We start from the raw sequence: 19,447 nt of genomic DNA, 5'->3' as shown, positions 1-19,447 counted from the left end.
TTATAGGCAACTTTGGTTTGACGGACCCTCACTTCAGAGGTTTGGGATAATTGTGATTGGGTGAGGCAGCATTCCTGATCACAATGCATGGCCCATTACGGCCGAATTGCCAGCATGGCCCAAGGGTGGGGACAATAAGTTTAAACATTCCTCCATTACCCGGGCCCCCTAAGGGTCTAAATGTGATTTGTTTGTGGCCCATAGAATTTCCACAACACCAAGAAAGCGGGGGGGGGGGGGGGGGGGGGGGGGGTAGCCACCATTCTTGAAGGCAGCGTTGGCACCCCTCACCCAGAGAGCTCATCATTCCTAGAAAGAAAAAGTACACAAAGGAGACTCATAGTGAAACTAAATCTCGGAGAACTCTGGTACTTCCAAGATGCCTGCTTTGCAGCTCTCCCGAGCCGAATTCCCGCCTTGCAGGCCATTCCCGAAGTGCTCGGCCTTGCCTGAGCCTTTAGGCAATCCCTGGACGGCTCCCGGCAGGGGGAAGATGAGCTGAGACAATGTACATAAGGTTTTTAGAACAGTGCCTGGCACTTAGCAAATGCCAGGTAAATGTTCACTCTTTTTACCCTGAGGTCTTCTGTGTTTTGTTAGACACACTCACTCTCAGTCATAAGAGTTTGAAAGTGGAATCAGGCTGCCTGCCCATTTCAGAGAAGATGGGCTCAAGCAGATCTTGGAATTCTTGAATGAGAATCTTAGTGCAGATTCCAGAGCTGGTGTAGTGTGACCGCTGCTTTTGTAGGTGTTAAGAAGTCAGCTCTGGCCAAAGATATGAACTCTACTGGGGTAGGCAGGACAGATGCAAGACTGTGTGTGAAGCTTGGGGCAATGATTCAGTCCAGATATTGAAGCATTAACTCAGTTCTGAGCCATCACTGAGCTCCAGTGTTACTCAGGCCCACAGGGCCTTTGCCCTAGCTCCTCCTTCTACCGGAAATGTTCTCTCCCCAGATGACCCCATGGCCAGTTCTCTTACTGCCTTCAGGTTTCTGCTCAAAATCACCTGAGGCCTCCTCTGACGACCCATCTAAAATAGGGCCTCCTGCTCCCAGCATGTCCTGCCTTCCTCATCTTGCTTTACTTTTCATGTAGCACGTGACATAATGTATATATCTATGTGTATACACGCGCGCGTGCGTACACACACACATTTAATAGCTTTGCAGAGGTGTAATTGACATACAGTGAACTCTACAGGTTTAAAGTGTTCAATTTGGTGAGCTTGAACACATACACACACGCATGGAACCATCAAGAGAGTGGACGTAACTATCCCCTCAAAAGAACTCTCAATGCCCCTTTACACCCTGACTTTCCTGCCCTCTCTGCCCACCCATCATCACACAACAACTGATCTGCTTTTGGTCATGGAGACTAGTTTGTCTTTTCTAGAATTTTGATATAAATGAGATCGTGGAGCATGTACTCTCTTGCATCAGGCTCTTTCACTCCACTTAAGTATTTTGAGAATCATCTGTGTCATCTGCTCTGTCAGTGGTTCATCCCTTTTATGGCTGAGTGGTGTCTCTGAGTTTCCGGGTTCGGATCCACCAGAGTTGTTATTCCTTTGATGGACACTTGGGTTGTTTCCAGTCATGATATATATTTTTTTGTATTTTTGTTTGTCGTGAGCTTCCCCCAACTGGAAGGTAAGTTCCAGGGGAAGAGAAGCTTGTCCGGTCTGTTCCCTGCTGTACCTCCAGCGCCCCACACAGTGAAGATTTGTAACACATGTAGTACTTTTGTTATATTCTTTACCGAGTCCTGATCTGAGGGGAGAGGAAAGAGCTGATAGGGTTCAGGACACGCTACCCCCAAATATGGTACCTTGGCATATGGAAAATCTTAAACCGAGGGAATTTTTTTTTGTTTTTTTTAGAGGGTCTTTTTTGTTTGTTTGTTTGTTTTTAATTTCTTTATTGGGTGCATTGGGTCTTTGTTGCTGTGCACCGACTTTCTCTAGTTGTGGTGAATGGGGGCTTCTCTTCATTGCGGTGCACGGGTTTCTCATTGCAGTGGCTTCTCTTGTGGTGGAGCATGGGCTCTAGGCATGTGGGCTTCCGTAGTTGCAGCACACGGGCTCAGTAGTTGTGATGAACAGGGCTTAGTTGCTCCATGGCATGTGGGATCTTCCTGGATCAGGGATTGAACCCGTGTCCCCTGCATTGGCAGGTGGATTCTTAACCACTGCACCACCAGGAAAGTCCCAAGGGAATTTTTTTTTTTTAATGGAAGAAGCAGGAAGGTCACTCTGACCTTTCTTCCCAGAACCAGGTCCTAAAACTCCCCTGTGAAAGGTGCGTTCTCTGTGCCAGGAGAAGGGAAGGCCTTCTTATCACCAGAGACAGGGAAATTGGGGCCAAGAGCTCTGTACAAACGAACCTTGTTAAATGCACCCTCATCTTCCTATTAGCTCTTCACCATTTACTACCCACAGCCCGAACCCTTTGTCTTGTCAATCCTTCACACAAATGTACTGTTTCTGTGCCTAAAAGCTTCCTGCTCTGGTCACTTCTTTGGGTCTTCATTCTCTTGTGAAGGCTCCACGTACATGTATAAATTCAATAAACTTTGTATGTGTTTCTCCTGTTCATCTGTCTTTGTCAGTTTAATTTTTCCTCCTGCACAGAGCCATTCCCCGGACAGCCATCTGGATCCTGGGGGAGGAATTTGAATTATGGTGGCTTCTTGGTGGTCGGCCTGCTGGTGCTTTAGCAGCTGTGCTGTTGAAGGGGGTTGTGAAGATAGAGAATAATGTGAAAAGGGTTCCCACAGGAGCTAGAGGACAAGGCCACCATGTCAGGGGCTCCTGTCACCCATTAAGCTGCAGGGAGCCTGAGTTTCTGGTTACTCTGTGGCCGCCCTCTTTCTGGCCTTGTCATTCCCCGTTCCCTGGGCCGCTGCTGCAGCGGGGGTGGGGAGGGATGCTTCTTCTTTTCCAGCCCTGCCTAGCCTTCCCCCAACATAGGGCTGCTCCCCCAGGCACCGTGCCAGCACCCCGCTTTCCTGTCTGCTGCCAGTCACCAGGCCTGCTCACCCAGCGGGCCCCAGGAGATGGGAGTGAGGCAGAGGTGCAGTGAGGTGGTCCGGGGAAGATGCCCAAGAGGGACACAGCGGGCACCGAGGCTCTGACGACAGAGCGGCAGGCAAAGAGAAGCAATTCAGTTGCGATGGGTTTCTTCCCTGACCACAGTCTCCTAGGCTGCTTTTGAGAGGGAAGTTCTCAGGTCTCGTGTTGCACGTTCTCCCTGCCTGGGTCGAGCCATGAGTTTTTGAAAAAAGCAAAGCCAACTTGAACATCCACCGGAATTGCATGCAGGGGCAGCTGCTAGGCATTTACTGGGAACTCAGCTCAAAATGGAGCCGCCAGTCAAGTGACAGCTGATATCTTTCTGAGAATTTGATAAAGGGACAGTCACTCTTCATAGATGCGGTGGAGTCGTGGAGCTGGAAGCAACTCCAAGACCTTGTCGTGCAAAGCTGATTTCCCCTGGGAGCTCGTTAGACTGCCAGCGTCCCAGCCCCCACCCTGACCCGGCAACGCAGATTCTGCGTTTTAAGGAAACCCCAGGTGATTTGTGTGCACATTAACACATGAGAGGCCCGGCTCTCTGAGGCATCCTGCTCCAGGCTATACATTACCCCTGGTGAACTCTTGAAAAATACGGATACTCAGGTGCTGCTCCCAAGAAATGCTGATTTAATTGGTCACATGCAATTGGTCTAGTCTAATTCCTTTACTTTATAGATCACCCAAGACCAGAGTGATCATGGGACCCATCCAAGTCCCTAACAACTGGTTGGGTGCAAAGCTATGATTACCCAAGAATTGTGTCCCTGCAGGGCCCCAAGGTCCCGTTCTGTCACACACGCATCTCGCTCTACCAGGGCCGTCCTCCAAAACAAAATCTACCAACACACGTGCTGGAGTATAATTCAGAAAGGAGTGATCGGGAGGGCTTTCTTGAAAAACAAGAATTCATGGAGGGCCTACTATATACCAAGGACTGTTCAAGACCCTGGGTTATTTTTGTTTATTTGTTTTTGCTTTGATTTTTCGAAAGCATTATTTTTATTTATACAAAATCTAACCACTTCAGAGGCAGGAGGAGTGAGAGGGGTTCCTTTTTCAATCCAAGGGCCTCCATAATGTTGTTCTGTCCTGACCAAACACAGAGGCAAGTGGCATCATTTGGTAAACTGACTACAATATTTAGTTTCTCTCTACTAGAGTAACAAGGTGACGTCAATCTCTGCTTTTGTAAGAATCCTGAATTTAGTATGTTTGACTGTCACTACTCCAACTTCTGTTTCTGAAGGTTTGAAATCAACTGATGGAACAGTAGGCAGGTCTGTAATCACAGCTTCCAGGTCTGTTCAAATCTTGGATCAAATTTCACCTCCACTTTTTTTTTTTCAAGAAAGCTGGTTGAGGGAATTCCCTGGAGGACCACTGGTTAGGACGCCATGCTTCCACTGCAGGGGGCATAGGTTTGATCCCTGGGCAGGGAACTAAGATCCCACATGCTGCACAGAGAGGCCAAAGAAAAAAAAGAAAAAGGAAGAAGGAATAAAAAAGCTAGTTGACTCTTGCTGCAATGGCTTTAAACCCACAGTAGCAGCAGCACAGTGAAGTCCTCAATCTCATGGAGTAGGGATGAGAGGGGGAGTCACACTTAGACCAATAAAATCAGTAAAGTGTCTGGTGACAAAGGGTAAAGGAAAGCCAGGGAGGGAAGGCGTGTCAGGGGAGGAAAGTGCTCTCTAGTGACCTGCTGGGAGCAGAGATGTGATGGGTAGGAGAGGGAGAGGGGCGTGAACCCGGGAAAGAGTGTTCTCATCAGAGGGAATAGTAAGGGCAGGAGGAAGGCCAGAGGTGAGAACATGCAAGGTCCCTGTGGCTGGAGAGGGTCGAGGGAGGGCACAGTCGCAGGAGATGAATCCCAGACCTAAGACCGTTGGGTCTTGGAGGCCGTGATCTTACTTTGGATGAGATGTGGACACAGGAGGGTTTCTAAACAGAGAAATGATCTTTTCTGGCTTCGTTTTAAAAGGATGCTGCTGGGCTGCTGTGGTGCGAATGTTTTGTCCGTAGAGGAGACAGGGCACAGCGGGAAAGACCCGCAGGCAGCGATGCAGTAATTCAGACGAGGGGTGAAATGGCCTGGTCCACAGTGGTGCTGGAGAAGGTGGCAGGAAGCTGCTAGGTTCTGGATGCATCTGACAGCACCGGATATGATGCTGCTGGATCAGGTGCTGGAGGGGAGGGGAGGTGTGCAGCCCGAGCAATTGGTAGAATGGAATTGCAGACTTTTTTGATATGAGAAGTGGGTTTGGATGGGAAAATCAAGATTTGCTTTGGAGCATGCTGGGTGTTTAAATAAACAGTATCAGTCCTTCAGAATTCTAAGCTAACTTGCTTTTATGAAAGAGCTTTGGGCCCTCGGAGCCCATGTCCAGTGGTGTGTCATTCTCTGTCCTGCTCTCAAGATGACATGTCTTTCATAGATGGATTTTCATTTCAATCTAGGAGTCTTTGTATTGTCACAGTGTCCCTTGGGATTTCTGGAGGCATTCTGGGACCCTACGCTGGCTTGGTGGCCCATTGATGAAGTGGGTGGGGATTGTTTGCAGCTACCCTTGAGTGTTCTTTTGATGAGGGGTCAGTCATCTGTTAACTAAGCCTGTTGGCAGTAACACCACCAGATGTTTTCCTTTCTGAAGTCAGTTTGCTCATTTCTCGTTCAGAGAATGTCTGGTTGGTCTGCATTTCGTCCCAGAGGCTCAAAAAGATGTCAAAAGCTCAGCACTTTTGTGCCAAGTGAGAGCCAGGAAAACCACTCCCTGGACGTGTCCAGGCGGAGATCCCTCCTCTGCCATCCACTTACCGGCTCCCCCCACTCCTTCGCAAGGTCCCAGAGCTAACATTCGTTTAGCTCAGTGCTTTCTGAGCCCTGACTGCCCAGTATGGCCACCTGGGAGACTTAAAAAACACCAATGGCAAAGCGCTTCACCCTGAGTTGCTGCTTAATTGGTTTTTTTTTTTTTTTTTTTGTGGGGCCCTGGCGCTGGTATTTTTTTCCCCTCTCTTAAAGAGACTTCGTTTTTTTGAGCAATGTTAGGTTCACAGCAAAATGGAACTGAAAGCACAGTTTCCATATCCACCCCCTGTCCCCAATGCAGACCCTCCCACTGTCTGCATCCCCCACCAGAATGGGACGTTTGCTACAACTGCTGAGCCTCCACTGACACGTCGTTACCAGCCAGAGTCCACAGTTTACATCAGGGCTCACTCTCAGCATTGTACAACCTGTGGGTTTGTAAAAATGCATGATGACATCTATCTACCAATATAGTATCCTACAGAGTTGTTTCACTGCCCTAAAAATCTTCTGGCACTGGTAGTTTTTCAGAAACGCTCCGAGGGATTCTAAGGTTCAGCCAGGGCTGAAAATTGCCGATTTAGAGCTTCATGTGTGCCTGGCCCTGCTGTGAGCATTTACAGGAATTAACTCCCATAATCCTCATGTCCCCCTCTGGTGTAGGTCCAGTAATTTTCCCGAGCCACTCAGTAACTTGTCCAATATCACATGGCAGGCGGGCAGCGTGTGGACCCAGGCAGGCTTGCCGCTAAGTCTGTCCCTTACCCACTATATGCTGTACTGGCTTTGCAGCCTGCTTCTCCAGTCTGCTCAGAACTGCACCCGAGTGAAGGGGAAAAGTAGAATTTCCCTGGCAGTTCGCTCCTGAGCAGAATTCTGTGCCTCCAACCTACAGCGCCTGTCCTTCGGGGCCCTCTCCCCACACAGCTCATCTCTTCTCTGTCCCTTACACACGACCTGCTCCTTCCAGCTCCATTACCCCTGCCTGGAATGCCCTCCCCTCCTCCCCATCCGGCCAAAGTCTAATCCTCCCCGCTGGGCTCAGGTTACCTGCTCCTGGCTGGTTCCCTGAGATCCAGGCCACCCTGACCTCTCCCCTCCTGTCCACCAGAAGCGCTCACTGCCTCAACAGTGCTTTTGGAATTTGATGACACTGGAGTTTGCAAATCACATGCTGCTCCCTGTTTAATACCTGAAAGTCTTATCTTTCAGCAAAATTGGTAGCTCCCCCAGGGAAGGAAACAACTCTTATGCCATCCATTTTTTGTCTGTCTTTTCGAGTCCCATGCAGTGAGCCAGGCATATGTGGTTGTAGGTCCAGCAGGACATATGGGAGGATGGGGGGTCTCTGCTCAGCCCGAGGCCTCAGGAGATGGGGAGTGTGCCGTCCTCACCCTGGTACCCTGTGCAGTGTGGTGAGCATCTTACAGAATGATTTTCACTCCTCCCTAAATGACTGCTCTGATCTGCTTCCCGCTGAATTGGAGCCTGAGGTCCAAACCCTTCAGTCTGGGATGGAAAATCCTTCACCATCTGGGCCCTGCCCACATCCTGGTGGGTGATTCTTCCTCCTGATTAGCCTGGGAGGAAGTGACCCCACTTTCTGTCTGTGGTTTGGTATAAATATTAATCAGGCCTCTCCTCACTCTCTAAAGCGTCCTACTTCCTTCAACAGTAAATCATGCAGTTGCCCTAACTTTCAGCCCAGCGCTCCCCCGGGTTCCAAATGAAACATGGTTTGTTGTTTTGGGTGAGAGCTGGGAGTTTTCCCATCTCCTCTCACCTTTGGCCATCCCTTCTGCTGGGAGTGATCAGTTCCCTCCCCAACCTCAGGCAGGAACCATCTTTCCTGCCATAACCTACTGTGCATTTCCTAGACCTGCTTAAGCTTCCAAATTCCCAGGAAACCCTCCCTCATTATCATGCACCCTCCCCCCCCCAATTTCTGTAATTGATCTGATTTTTAATGGCACTTAACACATACTGTCCTGTGTTGGAGCTGTTTCAAAGACATCTTGTTTCACTTATTGGATGGGGAGCATCTAAGAAAGGGCCTAGGAATTTAACATCTTTATCTTCTCTAAGCGGCTAACACAGTGCCTTACACATGGGAGATATTTATTATTTTTTTTTGCTGTGTAACTTAAGAGAGACACATCTTCTTAGGACCTCAGTTCCAAGATCTGTAAAATAAATCTTCTCTGTATCAGTCAGGGTCTAACCAGGAAGACAAAAACCAAACAGTAAATGCAGGGCTACACAGGTGATTGAGCCAGACAGGCGGATATATTCCCACATCCTTCACACTATTTCTGGTTGCTAGTCTGTTCGAGCTATTTGTCTGTTCTTATGGTCATAATGTGTGTGTGTGTGTGTGTGTGTGTGTGTGTGTTTGTAGTGCTGACATATAGTGAAGACAGAGATCTTATAATAATCTTCATTTTTATTAGGGGAATTTGCAGCTTTAAGTCCCTAGCTGCAAATGTGTTTTGCATTTGTTTTCCTTTTGATCAATTTCTTGCACCTAATATGGTTTTTGACCGTTTCGTCCAGTTTCATAGTTGTTATTGGAAAAGGGGATTTACTAACTTCTTCCTCTGCCCTATCTGGAAGTCCCCATATTCATTGATTTTTGAGTGTGGATCCAGCCTTGTATTTCTCAGACAACCTCACTTGGTTACAATGTATACGTTTTTCTAAACATTGCTGGATTTGGTTGGCTACTATTTTTAAGGACTTTAGCTGATATTGGGCGGTGGGGTGTCCCTCCCCCACCTCAGATTAGCATTGGCAGGAAGCCGCCATCTCCTACCTGCGGAGACGAAGGGAGGGGGCAGGGCTACTCGTTCCGGGTGGGCTGTCCTGTGGGACTGGAGCTACAGGAGGGGTGGAGTCTGCTAGAAATGCCACCGGAGGCTGCCTTCTCCTCTCTTCCCACCCTCCATCTCCTGCCTTCTTTTGGTCAAATGCAGCAGGAAGCCGGTGTTCCTGGGAGCAGGGGAGATGCAGCCTCCAGGGCCGGCTCTGTGATACGGAGCAAAAGAGGGGACGGGGGGTGGGGTGGGGGGAGAGTGGGTGGGAGGCAGACAGTCCCTGGAGCAGCATAGCCCAAAGGGCCCCCTCCGCTCTCCAGATGTGCGGTCCAGTACCTCTGTTGGATAAATAAATAAGTTGGCATATGTGCAAGGAATCTCCTCATCAGATTTGAAATATCTCTAGCTGCTTATGGAAAATATCAAGAAATTCTGTGTGTTTCTAGTATTAGAATTCTTCCATCTCTATAACAAGCATAGCTTTGGGGCATATAAAAGGCTTGCTTATTCCTTTGATTATTCTGAATAAGTCAATTTATAAAATGGATAGCAGCACTTGGGCAAGTCATAAAACACAGACACTTAGTGTCAGAAAATATTATGACCTTCACCTGGTGCTCTGACTGCAGAATGGACAAGGATGTCATCATAGCAGTATTTACTGAGCCCAGCCTCTCCCCCTTCTTGCTGCACGGCCAGGCACGGCTCAGGGAGGGGGCGGGGCGACACTGCAGACAGCCCGTCCCCAGATCTTGTTTTCTTCCACCGGAACGTGGACTATGTAATAAAACAGAATAATATCTGAAGTCCAGAGAGGATTCCAAATCTTACTTCCAGCCAGTAGTTTCAGCTTCCTCTCCTATGAACCCTGTCTCCAGGGTGCCTGGCCAGATCGCCCAGTTTGAATTTCAGCAATTTTCACATTGTTGGGAGAGGTTTTTTGGGAGCAGGCAAATGACCTCCAGGAGCCAGAGGGGAAGGCAGTAGCAACAGGAGCTGGGCTAATCTGCTTTTCCGGGCACATGGGAGTAACTTATTTTATTTGTGCCGGTGGAATCATGAATAAATAAATGTGTGAAATCACGCATGTGAAAACACGACACCCTTAGGCGATGATGTTGGTGATGGTGATGATGGTGACTGAAGGGCAGGAATTTAAAAGAGTATCCGTTTGTATAGGTCTGCCACACCAGCAGCTAAAGTAAAAAATGATTCCATGTCTTTAACTGCACTTGTTACGTTCTGTTCCCCAACCCCTTGTCTTCATATTCTTATTTTATAGGGTTACTAGTCCTGGGGGTACTTGCCTTGGGCTCTTAGTTCTCGCTCACATTTATAACACTTGTTCCCAAGGCACAAAACCATGTTAAGCTGGCAGGATCCCGAGGAACTTCCAGAGTTAGCACCACTTTCCGCCTCCCGCCGCCCCCCACCCCCACCCCAGCATCGATGGAAACCAGCCTCCTTCCCAGTTCAACGTTTCGGTCAGCCCGTTGTTTGCCACAATTGCTATCCACTGCTGCAGGCAGCCATGATGTTAAACTATTGCCTCTGAATTTTTTGGACAAATGCCCTCGGGGAAATATTGTTCACACAGGGTGAGCTCTGAATCAGGTCACAGAAAGACAGTCTCGTGAGTCTGGGCTTCCAGGAAAGCACCAGACAGGTCAAATGATGATGATTCCCTGGGAATGAGGCTTTGGAGTTGCTCCATCCCTGTTCTGCCTTCTCCAGTGGCTGCCGGGTTGCTGAGTTTCACTGTGATTGTGGGCTCTTGGTTCTCGAGACTACCACGGAACTAGGGACGGACGGAGAGGATGAGGGCGAGTAAAAATGCAAAAAACTCACTGTTCTAACTGAGATTCAGCCATTTTTGTTGAATAAATGCTACCCACATTGCCTGTGGCTGATGTTTAGAGTTCTGAAAAAGTTCCTTCAGACAAATTTTTGCCAGTGTTCTTGCTGCTTTTATAAAGGAGGAAACTTCCAGGGGTCCTTATTTCACAGCTTTTGCTAAGGTCCTCCATCTTCCACTTCTACCATGCGGTTTAGCACAGAATTGACTTAAGTATTATAAGTGAATATTTATATTATTTTCTTAATTTAGAAATTTGGAAAACTTGTATCCTTCATTATAAGCTTGGTAGTTTCCCAATAGTTCAAAATTGTTCTGATAGGATCAGTAATAATATTAAGGAATGGGATTCTTAAAAATATTGTGTTGAACTCTATTAATATTTGGAAGATCTTATGAACCAAGTTTTTCCAAATGACTAATACATGATGTTACAAAATCATACATGGGTTAAAGAGGCATGTAAAATGCAGTGCAGACCAGTGGATTTTATGCAACAAGTATGAAAAATTCATTGATAGGGTTTCAGATTCCACATTGCAACTTATCTTTGTATAGTATCAAAGAGGTTATCTGCAATCATATGAAAAGACCATTAAAATACTTCTTCCTTTTCCAACTACATATCAGTGTGAGGCCAGAATTTCTTCATATACTTCAACCCAAACAATGTGATGTATCACACTGAATACAGAAGCAGATACAAAAATCCAGCTGTTTTCTATTAAGCCACACGAAAAAAAATGTAAATCAATACCACTCTTCCAATTTTAATTTGTTTTGGAAAAATATAGGTATTTTTCATAAAAATATGTTATTTATGAAAACATGTAATGAGTTAATTTTTGTTATTCTTGAGGGAATAAACAAATGTTTTCAATTTTTCTCAGTTTTGATTTTAATGTGGTCAACATTGATGCATATTACACCCATAAACAAATGTTCTTTGAGTGCTCAATCATTTTCGAGAATTTAGAGGGGTCCTGCTTCCAAAATGTTTGAGAACCTCTGGTTTAGACCAATCTGGGTGGTTCAAGCTCAGAAGAAGCCCCATCTATGTAAGGTTGCATTCATCCCTTTTTCTCTAATATGGAAATGACTAATTTAGAAAGAACGTAGAGTATTCAGGCAAGATTTTCACAGCAAGGTGGAGGAAGGCTGCTGTCTCCTTCATCCAAAAGGAAAGGTAGGCAAAGAGAGAATGCAATTAATTGTTCAGGGAATTTCTTCCAGGATGGTTTTGCATTTCTGTCAGATCACTGTGGGGCACACAGGTCACTCTGCCAGCATCTTGCAAAGATTCTAAACCCCAATGCTACGTTCATACCATTTCAACGGCTACCACTGAAGTCCCTTGTCTGTGCTCCCTTTGCCCTTCTGGACTGTGCCATACAACTTGGCACAGAACTGACCCGCAAAGTTCTCTGAGAAATTTACAATATCTCCCTTCTTAGAATTTTTAGTCATTTTAGGAGTGGACATGATGTCTTGCCCATCTCCTTGACTCTTCTTCAGCTTTTACCATCATCGTGGTACATACTCTTGTTGTCAGTTGACCCATCAAGATGAAAACTTAGGATGGAAATGCTTTATTCGCACATATGATCTCTCTCTACACCCTGTCATTTCCCTTCTCTGAATATCCATTTTCTAACAGGATACACAGAGCTAGGCATCAGAGTCAGAGGCTCTGGTTTCCTATCCGAGCTCCACCACTTACCAACTTTGTTTCGCTTTGGGGAAATGACTCCTTTGAGCCTCAGTTTTGCAGACAGGGAGCAGCTAGCACACTGTTTAACAGAGGAAGCATTCAACAAAGGCTGGGTTCCTTGCCGGATTTTCTCCACCTCCTTGTTGGGATGCTTAGAGATAATTATCTAGGACTTGCCAACCACAAACCATAACTCTTTCAAAGGCACTCATTAGCCTGTGAGAAGTTAATTATACTTAATCCAGTTCCTTTTCCTCTTTAATGTACTCAGGATGACTTGTAAATCTTATATTAGCTAAAACACATGCTTCATAAAATCCCACATTACTAAATCATAACATTCCCTGATCTGTTAATTTAGTCATTCAGAAGGTAACTATAGTTAATCCATTTATTTTCTCCATGTTTTTCTAACATTTGTTTTGTTTGCTCTCCTTGATTCTGGAGAATCATCTCTGTTTCCTCCTTTATTGCTTTCTTACCTGGTCCTTTGTTTCTCTCGGGCTCATTTTCCTCTCCTCCTTTCTCTTCTTCCCACTCAAGTCATAGTATCTTCAGGGTAGCTGGTTTGTCCAGCAGAGGGATTGTGGCCTGGATAAAACAGGAAATCAGAACTACTTGGGATTTTCCAATAGCCCATGGTGCTCTTCGATGCCCCTCGTAAGCTCACAGTTGAGGCCAGATCTCCAAGAACTAATCAAAAAGAGGCACGAAGGAAATGATGTGGACAATGTGAAATGCGTGCAGAAGTCACTTTCTCTCCGTGCCTCGCTCAGCTTTAACTGAAGAGACCTGAGCCGCATTAATGATAATGGGGAGGAGGGTGTCTCCAAGGGTGAGCCAAGGACAATTTGTAGCAGAATGTGTTTGGGAACTTGAAAAGTACGTTCTTAGGCCCTTTACCCACAGATTCTGATTCAAGAATTTTGAATGGAGTTCCCTGATAATTCTTCTGCATACTTCTAGAGAACCAGAGATAACTTTGTCTTAGCACTGCCTCATCCTTTTTTTTAAATAAATAAATTTATTTATTTATTTATTTATTTATTTTATTGGCTGTGTTGGGTCTTTTTTGCTGTGTGTGGGCTTTCTTTTAGTTGCGATGAGTGGGGGCTACTCTTTGTTGTAGTGCACGGGCTCCTCATTGCCGTGGCTTCTCTTGTTGCGGAGCTCAGGCTCTAGGCACATGGGTTTCAGTAGTTGTGGCACACGGCCTCAATAGTTGTGGCACACAGGCTTTGTTGCTCCGAGGCATGTGGGATCTTCCTGAAGCAGGGATAGTACCCATGTCACCTGCATTGGCAGGCGGATTCTTAACCACTGTGCCACCTAGGAAGCCCCTCATCCTTTTTAAAAAAAAATTTTTTTAAGAACTTTTATTGAGATATAATTGACATACAATAAACTGCATATATTTGAAGTGTACAATTTGATATTTTTTTCTTATTAGTAATGTATATATGGCAATCCCAATCTCCCAATTCATCCCACCCCAACCACCTCCCCCCCACGCTTCCCCGCTTGGTGTCCATATGTTTGTTCTCTACATCTGTGTCTCTATTTCTGCCTTGCAAACTAGTTGATCTGTACTGTTTTTCTATATTCCGCATATATGCATTAATATACGATATCTGTTTTTCTCTTTCTGACTTACTTCACTCTGTGTGACAGTCTCTAGGTCCATCCATGTCTCTACAAATATCCCAATTTCGTTGCTTTTTACGGCTGAGTAATTTCCATTGTATATATGTACCATATCTTCTTTATCCATTCATCTGTTGATGGACATTTAGGTTGCTTCCATGACCTGGCTATTGTAAACAGTGCTGCAATGAACAGTGGGGTGCATGTATCTTTTTGAATTATGGTGTTCTCTGGGTATATGCCTAGTAGTGGGATTGCTGGGTCATATGGTAATTCTGCCGCATCCTTTTTTTTTTTTAAATTGAGCTATATTTGACATAAAACACTGTGTAAGTTGAAGGTGTATAATATATTGATTTGATACCTTTATATTGCAATATGACTGCCACGTTAGCTTCGGCTAATATCTCTATCACATCACGTAATTATCATTTTATCACTTTCACATTCTTATAGAGTACATGTGGCATAAAGTTTCTGCTTTGTAAAGCCCCTTCACATTGAATTTGTCATTTGAGCCTCAGAATAACCTTGTGAAATAGACAGGAGCAGATACAGTTTCCCCCAGAAAGTTGTCCTAAATTTCAATTTCCCCGTGGTGTCGGCCACGGCAAATCCAGAGATCAGCTGTGGGTCAGGCTTGGCCAGCCTTGGCCGGCGTTGGCCACCACTGAATGTCTTCTACTTGGGAACCAAGTTACCAATAAAACAAGTTATTAATAAAATTGGAATTAGTCTATGATTTCTGAAAATGAGGCCTATGTGAGTGGGCACTCAAGAATTGAGGGCTTATGAGCATATGTGAGCTCAGGAGACAAAGAGGTCCCTCCAATAAGGAAGAGAGAGGATAAGGAAGACAGTGTTGCATAACTGTGAGCATCTAACACTGACCCTCCTGGGTTAGATATTTGCTCATCTTTTACACACATCAGTCATTAAAGATCTGAGCATCATCTCTAAGTCTGAGCCAGACCCTCAGCTCCTGCCTTCTGAAAATGGTTGACTTCTGAGCTGGATAATACATAGAGTGAGATCAGCAGTGTTACAATGAAAATGAGATCAGATGAGATAACTAAGAGTGCAAATATAAAGCAAGTTTAACAAGTTTTTATTGGGACTGCAGAACCTGGAGAAGCGTCTTAGGGGAAAGGTCAGCAAAGCAGGTCAGGCTCCAGGCTCCGTGTGGCTCCAGTCAAGAAAGGGTGGGGCCACAGAGCACCATCTCTCCTGGAGCAGGGAGAGCAGGCTTGGTGTGATCCAGGATTCAGTTTCTTCCCTGCTGGGCCAAAGCCAAACACCTGGTGGGTCTTGGTCAGGATGACATGTGGACATTGCTTTCTAGCCAGAGGGGTTCATGGCTGTGGTTTAGACTTTATAGTCATGTTAAATTAAAGAGGAAATGGCACCGTTCTTCATACACATAGTCCTAGGATGGTATTATCTTTATAGCCTACTGGCAAGAACCATGCCTTCTTAGCACAGTCTTAAAAAGAGTTACTGCTTATACTGTTCTACTAGAGGAGTTAGAGTACTTTAATTATTTATGTATAACGCCTTACTCCAGAAAGTAATGCTTTTTCAAATTCCCATAACATAGAATGACAAAATAAAAGGAGAGAAGAAGAAACTAGAATATAAAACGTTTCCCCATTCATCTGAGTAATTCTCAGCATTTTCAATTTGGGGTAAGATTGTGAAGAGTCTGAAAGGAAAATGCTGAGCATCTCAGCCGGTTGGCTCTGACCACGAACCCCCTTCCCGGGGGACCACAGGTGTCCTTGAGTGTGCAGGGAAACCATAGTCATTTTCTGTGTGTGCTGTGATACGGGAAAAGTACGCATGCAAACTTACCTGTGTCTTCACTTCATCCTAGCTGTACCCAAAATGACGCTGCTGTTTATCAGATCTCTGCTAAAAACTGTTTTGGGATGATCTGCTGCTCGGCTTCCATTGAAGTGGAGTGCCCGTCAGAGAATCAACAACTCTCTCCTAACCCGAAAGATGGCAGGGACGCAGGTTGCAAACATGAAACAGAGACAAATGATCAGGAAGGCACACATCAGATTGATGAGAAAGAGCATCCTTATAAGGAAGAAGAAAGTATTGCCTCGGGTCCTCCCACGTCAGCTGACTCCCCCTCCTCCAAATTCAACGGTGCACGCGCATTCCACCTATTGGCCGATAATGACCTTGGTGCATCCAATTCTGAAAATCCCTTGGATGTTAAAGACACAAGGCAAACTGAAGAGGCTTGTGATCCGGATAACAGAGAGGAAATTTCAGATGGGTTGCTTTGTCCTGATTCAAGTGATATTCCCAAAAAACAAGATGTGTGTGGTCACGGGACAGTGCATTCCGAAGTATCAAGGTTAATGGATGGTGCCTTAGACAACGATGGCCCCAATGAGGAAGTCTTAAACTCTAGTCACCAAAATCCCAAAGTACAGAAATACATCTGCTTGAGCCTACCACTGACGGAGGCAGCCTCATCCACTTCCCCAGGTGACAGGGCCACGAGCAACAAGCCAGTCAGCCCCCCGGCTTCCAGCATAGACTCTGACAGTGATTATGAACTTTGCCCAGAGATAACCCTAACCTACACCGAGGAGTTTTCAGATGATGACCTGGAGTATCTGGAATGTTCCGACGTTATGACGGATTACTCTAATGCAGTTTGGCAAAGGAACCTGCAGGGAACGGAGCATGTTTTTTTATTAGAAAGCGATGACAAAGAGATGGAATTCAGTGAGTGTTGCCTGGGTGGGTGTGAGCGTGTCCTCAGTGAAATGGGTTGTGGGCCTCCGGTGTCGGATGACACTGGGCCTATGGATGCCACCCCTGGCCTCTGTGGTTATCACTCACCACCCCAAGAAGTGGGGGTGAGGAGCAGCCGCGCCTCCGCGCACGGTGCCTCAACCCCGCAAACGGGGGTCACTCTGCCTCTGGGACGGCACCAGGATGGAACATCGATGGTGACACACCAGGGGGGATGTAAACCACCCACGGCTTCGGAGGCTGCTGAGGATGGTTATCCAGGAATTCAGGGAGAAACCAGAGCCAGCCACCAGTCAGGAAAGGAATTCGCCAGTGACAATCTGCTAAACATGGATAAAGCAGTGACAGAGAGAGAGAGGAAGCACTTGTCTGGTGAGTTAGGGAAATCAGGGATGAACCAGTGTTTGGAGGCTGCAGCTGAGAAGAGAGTAGGGGGGAAAGACTTATTGAGCCGGAGGGGCTCAGAGAAACCTGCCAGGGTGAGGCGACTGGGAATTAAGGGAAAAGCCAAGAAGCTGAACCCCAACCTGGAAGAAAGGGCAACAGAAGCCTCCCTGAATTGCCTGTATCCCAAAGGACCTGTTAAGCACCCACTAACCCCAAGGGATAAAAGAGAGAGTTCCCAAGCCAAAGGAGAAGCGACTGATCTGAATTCCCATCTCCGTGCAGGAGGCTGTGCTATTTCAACCCAAGTAGACCAAGAAGCAAAAATCCTGCAGACTCCACCGGGCTCACTCCCCAAAGAAGGGAACTTGGACTTACAGGGAGAAGGGGTGTGGGTTAAAAACGTACTTGAGACAAGCAAGGTTCCAGACTGGAGTGACCATCCTCAGGTAAGACTCCTCTTTTAAAAAATTATAAGCTAGAATGTATTTGTGCGTGTATGTATGTGTGTACACGTGTGTGTGAGTGTGTGTCCCTTCCCTTCACATTCACAATTGCTGTACCACAATGTACATCAAAATCATTCTCCCAGTACCATCAGGGTACTTGTGAATGACAGGGGCTGCTGCTGGGAAGGAAATCTGGTTTTGAAAAAAGGCCCAGATCCACCCTAAGCCATCCTAATTATAGCAAAAGACAGACAGAAGTAACAGGCACTAAGGGGATTCTGGACAGCTGGAAAAAGAAATCTGATATTTTGTCTACTGCATGCGTTTTACCAGGCAATGTCACTATTTAGAAAGCTTTTCAAGCAAGTATTTTGGGTGTAGCTTGTAAAAAAAACCCCAAAACATTCCTTTTAGTAATGTTTCTGGGCACTGAAAATTGGTAAGTGCTGGCTTTCATCAGAATTCATAGTAAGAATGAAAGATTTTGGTGTATCTAAATGATTTGCAGAATTCACTTGATGCTGGAGAAAGTAGATAAAGTAGATTTTGCTGTGCTCAAAAATCAGAGTAGATTTTTGAATGAATGTCTGTTTTATTTTATTTTTCTTAGACCACAAAGTATTAAAGAAGCTAAGAAAACACAGCAGGAAGTAAAAAAAAAAAAAACAGTTTTACCTTTTTACTGATTTGGGGTTATATTTGAAAGAGAGAGAATTGAATTAATGGGAATAATATACAAAGATGTTATGCTTGATATATGAACTTATTATATTTTTAATTTTAAAGGGTTCCAAATGGGCTTTGAATTGATGCTGTACTATGGCCAAGATTTGATTTTTGTAAATACTAAGAAAAGTTATTTATCAATTATTTTTACTCAGCCCCTGTTCTCCTTTCTCCCAACTTTGTAGTGAGGACCTAGTATTGTTCTTATCGAAGACTAGATATACTCCAAAGAAAACTAAATATTCCCAAATGCATTCAAAGTTATTGAACTCCTTTTATGAAAAAGTAAAAATTTAACAACATTGATTTCTAAAGACCCAATAAAATAGCCAATGTAAAACGCTCCAGATCCCAGGTAGCTTTTTCCTGAGCAAATTGTTCTGTTCCACTGGCCAAATTAGCCATATAAAGGCCACATTTATACTTTACTTTTTTGCAGGAGTTCCAGCTTTATCCTTTCTGGTTACTTAACACACCAATGACCACAGATTCATGCCCAAGATGAGTTTATGGAGGTGGTTTGGCCAAATAGTAATACAAAATTAAGTTGCAGTGTTAATTTTTCCATGTCAATAAACATAGCATTTCCTTTTCTACTCATAAAATGTTCTTCCTGACTCAGCTAAGTGCCTTTACACAGTTGTTTATCCATGTTGAACATTGCATTGGGCAAATTACTTTAATTATTAAAGGTAGGGGTGGTGGCAGGGGAAGAGGGTGCAAAGTGGCCCAAAAAAAGTAAGTGGAGGGGAGGGTGCTATTGACAAGGTTAGTTTTAGACCCACCACTGTGGGAGGCAATGCCTAGCTCCCTCAACTGCCAAAAGTTGAGAGGTGCTAAAGGAAGGAGCCCCCTTAGTCATCCTGAATTCTGAGATGGAGAGCCCAGGGGACCAGCAAGCTCACTCGTTTCCTGGCAATGCAGCGAAATAAAATGGGCTGTCTCTGGGGCACTCTTATCTTTATTGAGCTTCTTATGGGACTCTTGCTCACACACACATTCATGGAGGCACCCCCTCCTTGCCAGCTATCAGCTCAGGTCCCACCTGTGTTTTGTGGCATCACCAAGGCAACTATCACAGGACCATGAGCATGACTTTATAGAAAGCTTGCATTCTGCAGGCAGAGGGACTCTTTGTCACTTTGCTGTCCTCAGTAGCAGAGCCAACCTCTCACTCAAGGGATAACATGAGTAGAAGC

General features: G+C 45.5%; 1 protein-coding gene and 1 long non-coding RNA gene across 2 annotated transcripts in view; one reads left to right on the top strand and one right to left on the bottom strand.

Annotated features, from left to right (window-relative positions):
* Positions 1-387: 387 nt before the first annotated feature.
* Positions 388-15,842, bottom strand: LOC130831294 (uncharacterized). The gene is made up of 3 exons (XR_009048029.1): positions 15,766-15,842; positions 12,753-12,861; positions 388-2,732 (listed from the first exon to the last, which is right to left on the bottom strand). It is a non-coding gene; the product is annotated as an uncharacterized LOC130831294 (long non-coding RNA).
* ALPK2 (alpha kinase 2) overlaps positions 15,767-19,447 on the top strand; it is an 80,342-nt gene continuing 76,661 nt past the window's right edge. Inside the window, exon 1 of the mRNA XM_057699255.1 lies at positions 15,767-17,522. Within this exon, the coding sequence (XP_057555238.1) occupies positions 15,843-17,522 (1,680 nt within the window). The 5' untranslated portion in view covers positions 15,767-15,842. The remainder of the gene's footprint in view (positions 17,523-19,447) is intronic.

The sequence above is a fragment of the Hippopotamus amphibius genome, chromosome 11 (assembly GCF_030028045.1).
Source record: "Hippopotamus amphibius kiboko isolate mHipAmp2 chromosome 11, mHipAmp2.hap2, whole genome shotgun sequence".
Classification (NCBI taxonomy): domain Eukaryota; kingdom Metazoa; phylum Chordata; class Mammalia; order Artiodactyla; family Hippopotamidae; genus Hippopotamus; species Hippopotamus amphibius.
The sequence above is the reverse complement of the archived record's forward strand: the minus strand, read 5'-3'. Positions and strand labels throughout refer to the sequence as shown.